A 6,266-nucleotide genomic window follows, 5' to 3' on the forward strand; every position below is an offset into this window, starting at 1 on the left:
GCCAATTGTTTGCTCCAACTTCCTCAGCGTTTTCCTTTGGCTTTTAATCTCTGCTATTTTCTTGTTGATTTCTTTTTTTATTTGATTAGTCATATGCATACTTGATGCAAATAACTGAATCATTGCTACTCCATCCAGCGTAATTGGATGACAATACGATTCATATAGATTATATGGGCTAGGATCTTCTGAGTAGTCTGGTTCACCAGTTGCAATTGAAGTTTCACTAGGAGCAGCTATGTTGGAAGTAGATTCAATGCTTGTAGTCGAACTGGGATCAACTGGATTGGCAATCGTGACTGAGCAGACAGCAAGGATCGATGACAGTACGGTGATTGACAGTTTCATTGTATTGGTTTGGCTGAGTAAATTGTAATGATTGTCATTCAACACATTGATTTATATTGTATTTATATCCATTAGAGTATATAATACTAAAAGCGTATTCCTTAAATGGCCGTTCCAAAAAGCTTGTGCTGTCAAAATTCGTGGTGATTTATTGCTAACAATGCCAAAGTATTTTAAAAAGATCTCCCTTTATGCAATGGCTCGTTGTTGGAGTTGAGGGCGTAGTATCAGGCTTAGTGATTCATCCATGATATGCTGTGTAGCCGCATCATAATGCGGCAAATCTACTGTAGTCAACACATGTCGGTACATAAGCATTGTTATTCATACACTATTATTATGCAGACACATTTACTAAAAGTGCAGTAGTATGTTTAATCATATTGCACCAATCTGCTGGTATACGATCACTGGATACATCCGCATGTGCATATTCATCATATTGTTTGGCAGCTTTAAACTATTTATATTACTATTTTACGTGGATTTTATTTAAAATAAACTTGGATGCTAAACCACAAGGTTATCTCATGCAAGTAAGCCATACGAGTGTATTTTGGCAGTATACAAGTTTGTTGATCAACTCCTGTATGGCTGTACCAATGTTACCAGATACAGATCTGGGCTATCACTGGTCGTTACCATCAAAAACTCGACTGATCGAACAGCCATGTATACACATTGTTGTCAGTTACATTGAGTGTTTGTCCAAATAGGTCGATTCAGATGGGTTGCATATAACTGACTAATCCAGCATTCATACATTGTCAAACAACCATAATGCACAATACCACCAAGTGTGTGATTACACCCGCACTGATCAGTCATTGCACAGTATGCATCAGTCAATGTCAAACATATGTGTGTCTGCAACTAAATTGCAGTCCATGACACATCCACACGATCCAACATGACAAATCATGTACCATCAGTCCAAGGTTGATCAAAAACATGATCATGGTAAACACAGCATGTTGTTGCATATCAGAGTCGATATATCAAGTGACAGTTGCACACTGGCTGATGGTGCACAGCGTATCAGTCACAATACATGCACGGTATTGCATTGCAGTCATTGGATGACAGTCATTTGCAATGTGATAGCGATCGACATACATCAGCATGGTGTGATGTGACCATAATCATGGTGGAATGTGTTGGAGTTGACATTGTGAGTTGACAATCAATACACCATGCACATGACTGGAACGTATATATTCGAGTGTGGTTTGGTTGGTGTCAGGTTGATCATGCAATCGCATCGGTGCAACGAGTGAGTGAGCTGATGGTGATCTGAACCCATTTCAACAACAAGGAGTTGACAGTTGTGGATTTGCTGTATCCAATATGTGTAGCACACCGTTATTGACTGTTGACTGTGTATGCAGGTCAAGTTACCACCAATCACTAACCAGATCCAGTGCGTACATGATCATTACTAGAATGACTGCCAACATATTCGTGTCTGAAAGTTGATTGTGAGTTGGTGGTTTGCAAGAATTGGACACAACTGACATGCTATTGGATATAGCAACCTGATTATAGTCCAGTTACATGGTGTGATAGTGGTTCGTGCAATACAACATCCAGATATTTGTAGTGTTGAACACGACGAATCTGTTGTTCGTGTAGCATCATATCAACTGGTAATTCGGAATCAAAGTGTTGTGACCACGGAAACTGAGTATGTTGCATTTGACTACACCAAAGCTTATTTGACATTGTTCCATCCATCGTGCAAGTACATCAGATGCCAACTGGAGTGATTGATCAGAGTCGGCAAATATCACGATATTGTCAGCATACATGAACCCTCACATTGATGGTGATTTACACGATACTCATGCAATGACAATCGGTTGATATCATCATGTATGTCGTTGATGAACATGTTGAACAGTAATTTGACAGTGGATATCACTACCGGGCTCCATGTTCAATTGGAAATGGGTTAGAAACCAATGATCCAGTCTGAGCATGAGCTGATGAGCATGTGTACAGCGCTGTTAACAAGACCAGTGTGCGTAGTATCAATCACATATGCTGTAGTTACCATATCAAGGCATCAACCATGACAGTGTCGAATGCATTTTGAATGTCAATCAACACAACAATAATATTGAGCTGCACGCACTGTCATCGTTGAACAATATCGATTAGTGTTCAAAGTTGTCTAGATTGTTGTTTTATTTGAAAAGGCAATCCTGGTCAAAAATCTTGGGATGGAATAGGAATGGTTGGTAACTTTCCATGCCAAATTCATACTTGATATACATGACTTGAATGATCATGCGAACTCCTGACTGTTTATTTTCAATCAGCCTTTGATTTCAACCAATTCAAACAACTTTAGGATCATTCCATTCCATTACAGCATCTGCTTCCATTCAAGAATACTGCTTTTGTGTATTGTTTTTGGTTACTTTGCTCAATAAAGCCAAAACAACTGTTGATCGTCAAGAGCACTCTTATCTTTTGAAATGACTAGTTGATTCTCTAATTTTCTCCTGGGATATATCAAAGCTTATATTGTACCATAATGTTCACTTGCGTGACATTTGGCATGACTGGTAAATTATATCGTAATGGACATTGTGTTTCTTATGGATCAGCTTTTGGGAAATCAATACAACTCGTTAAAGCCTTTTTGTCTGGTAAATACATTCACTCTGAAAATCAGTCTGATACTGTTTCACGATGTTATAAGCACTGACTTGAATCGACTCGAATGATTCCTGATAAAGGGACAAGATTATGATTACTAAAGACTTTGTAAATAGTATTTGACAGCTAAACTGCAAGCAACTAGTGTGTCGTAGCAAATTCCAATATCGTAAACATCGTTTGGATAAAGTTGGTCATATGAATGGAACAAGCGTTCAATATTGATACCCTTGACCAACAAAAAACACTCGTCTTGAATTCCGATTCTGGCTCTACCATAAATACGTTTTTACTCGTACTGCGAGTTTTTGTTCCCATACTAGATGAAATGAAAACAACAGTCATCCGAACAAGGAAACACAAGAGACAATTGAACGAGATTCTATTGAGTCGTTGTACTGGAAACAGTATCATCCACACTTTCAACTTTCCAATCAACACTGCAAGACATAGGAATGAAACACATATCCTTCACAGTCAATCCATGGTCACTCAAAAAACTCGTCATTTCTACATGGTATACTACAGTCAATTCCTCGTATTTTTAAACTACTGATTGCGATCGTGATCCAATCAAGCGAAATGCGCAAAAAGTAACCTTGGAATTTGATATGAAGCATATACCAGACAAGCAATTAATGAACTGGAGGAACAAGTCATCTTTTCTGTTTGTTTAAAGTTCAAATATTCAGTCATTTGTGTCCAAAATAAAGTCTAGTCCGTTTCTGCATCAAGAGTACCGAGTGAGCGGATCTTTGCAATGGGTTTGAAATTTTCTGTAATTGATATGATACTGTCGTTGTTTGTTCCTGTACACATGCAAATGGGGTTTGTTTTCCAGTCAATTGAGTAACAAGTAGAGACATGAATGAATGATAAACTGCTTGATCCTGTTGAAACATTGATTGAACATTGGTGCATTGACACAACTCTTGAATCTCATCCAACAAGAATACAGGTGGAGAATCACACTGGACTTTAAAAGCAATATTGGACAGTCATGTTTGGAAAGCAAGTTGTTTCTCCTGAAAAGTGCCAATATATCCAAATTGGCTGATCAGCTCAAATTGTATTGCATCAACTTCAGTCTCTTGAAAAAGACAGTACAAAAGTAAATTATTAGACGAGTGAAGAAAGTCGAAATATTCTCTTGGTTTGGCACTGCGAATGCCGAAATAGTCCAGCAAAATCAAAAGCTAAAATTCATATTCCAAAACATCTCCAATCAAACCACATTCAAGATCTGACATTTCGAGTTGCAACACATTTCATCAAAAGTCTCATTCCTCTGCTGGTACTGGTCATGATGGTTTGGTACTTGTCTTGTTGGCGCATTCGAATGGTATTGTTGTTTTGCTAGACTATCTCATCCCTACCAATAGAGTCTTGGGTTCAAAGTATTTCAAACAACCATCATTGGCAGATCCAAACAACGGAAACAAGTCAGACTAAAGTATAGTGCACCATGGGATTCAAAGCAGGATATCCACATCCATTTGCGCTTTTGGTATTACATTAGCAATACCTTGACTAGCATCACTCTTGGATTTGATGAGTGGATGTAGGTCGTTTAAAACAAGACTATTCAGTCGAGTAAGAGGACAGCATGGATCAAGAGTTGTGTCAGTTGCTCCAGAAGAAACGAAATAGTCTTTATCAAAAGCAGATCTATCAACCCATCAGGCAAGTGGAGTTTGTCAACAGGAGTAGTGTCAAAACGAGGAGTGACAGTCTTGTAAGTTGGACCAAGTGAGCAACAGTAGAATGGTCTTTCCAGCTCCTCAATAAAATGAGGTTCAATAGGCACTGGTTGATTATCAAGGTGATCGACACAGATTTCTGGTTTCCATTTTGAAAAAGTTTCAGACGACTCGAATCAAAAGCCTCGCCAGAATAGTTCAAACATTGATGACTGAATACGTTGTAATTACAGGTGGGCAAGTCGATTGTTAATTCTTTAGTTTGATCTTGGAGTGACATTGTTCTTGAGATGGCTAATCAAATAAAAGTAAAGCTTGAAGAGTTGAATATTCAACAATCCAGCACTAGACTTTATTTCTTGAATATTATTATTAAAAGAACAATGGCATTTCAACAGCAACTACACAATATTCAACTATTATCGACATGATTGGAGTATTGAACATCAAGTTTGATATGCGGTGTCATTGAATCATCTGGTTGTCCATATGATTGTCAATCACCAAACGTGTAGTTGTCAATGTTCAGATCCAATATAAAACAGATGACCATTGGTGATGAGATTGTCATGCAGTATTGATTTACAAGTGCTGACACCAAATCACAATGTATTTGACAAACACACCTAACGAATATTACCGTATAATTGGTTTCAATTAACATCTACGGCCATACACACAAGAAAATACCGGATCCCGTTCGATCTCCGAAGTCAAGCTTGTGATGGCTCAGTCAGTACTGTGGTGGGGGACCACACGGGAATACTGAGTGCTGTAGTTTTTGCTAAATTAACAATCTGATCTCGTTTTGGATGTTTTGGATCAAATCTCAACTTGAATCTTTATGATGGTTGTGTTGCAACTGGAAAGCAAGATTTTCATTTGATAAACTATTTGACAGTATCTTAATATGGCGTGTATACTGTGTTCACTACATGATGGTTCATTCCATTTGTCTTGCAAATAATCGGTATCTTGTCCACTCAATAAACACCGTTTATTACCAAATGGCAGTATCTTGCACTGTTTTTGACTGTGATTGCTTTGAAATGACTGAATGGATCGCATCACTCACCATGCTTCACACCAACGTAATTGTAAATCATAGTATGTCATACACATCCATAAATAAAAGTATATCAAGCTACATATCAATAGATTCATTTTTGCTATTCTTATTCGCGATTACGCTGGCGTGGAGCACAGCGAATGATGTTATCTACTCGCAAGATCATCTCAGCGGCTTCCGAAGCAGACAAGAGAACTTGCCTCTTAAGTTTAAACGACTCAGTAATGCCAAGAGCACGCACATCTGCAACAGCACCGTTGTACATATCTGATTTGGGTTCAAACATAAAATTTAAATGTTAATACTATCTTGACAAATATTGCCATAGCAAAAACCTAAAATAACCCATCAATTACCAAGTCCAGAGGTAGCCTTTCCATTGGCATGAGAAGCACGAAGTTTTGAAACAAGATCGGCACTATCGTAGCCAGCATTGTCTGCAAGAATCATGGGAAGCTATCGTAATAAGTTGCGCATGTCAGTTC

General features: G+C 38.2%; 1 protein-coding gene across 1 annotated transcript in view; it reads right to left on the reverse strand.

Annotated features, from left to right (window-relative positions):
- Positions 1-5,887: 5,887 nt before the first annotated feature.
- BATDEDRAFT_86256 (uncharacterized protein) overlaps positions 5,888-6,266 on the reverse strand; it is a gene marked incomplete at both ends in the record, with an annotated part of 2,574 nt that continues 2,195 nt past the window's right edge. The window contains 2 exons of the mRNA XM_006676996.1: positions 5,888-6,048; positions 6,138-6,199. Coding sequence (XP_006677059.1) covers positions 5,888-6,048; positions 6,138-6,199 — 223 coding nt within the window. The remainder of the gene's footprint in view (positions 6,049-6,137; positions 6,200-6,266) is intronic.

This window comes from Batrachochytrium dendrobatidis, assembly GCF_000203795.2.
Source record: "Batrachochytrium dendrobatidis JAM81 unplaced genomic scaffold BATDEscaffold_2, whole genome shotgun sequence".
NCBI classification, from domain to species: domain Eukaryota; kingdom Fungi; phylum Chytridiomycota; class Chytridiomycetes; order Rhizophydiales; genus Batrachochytrium; species Batrachochytrium dendrobatidis.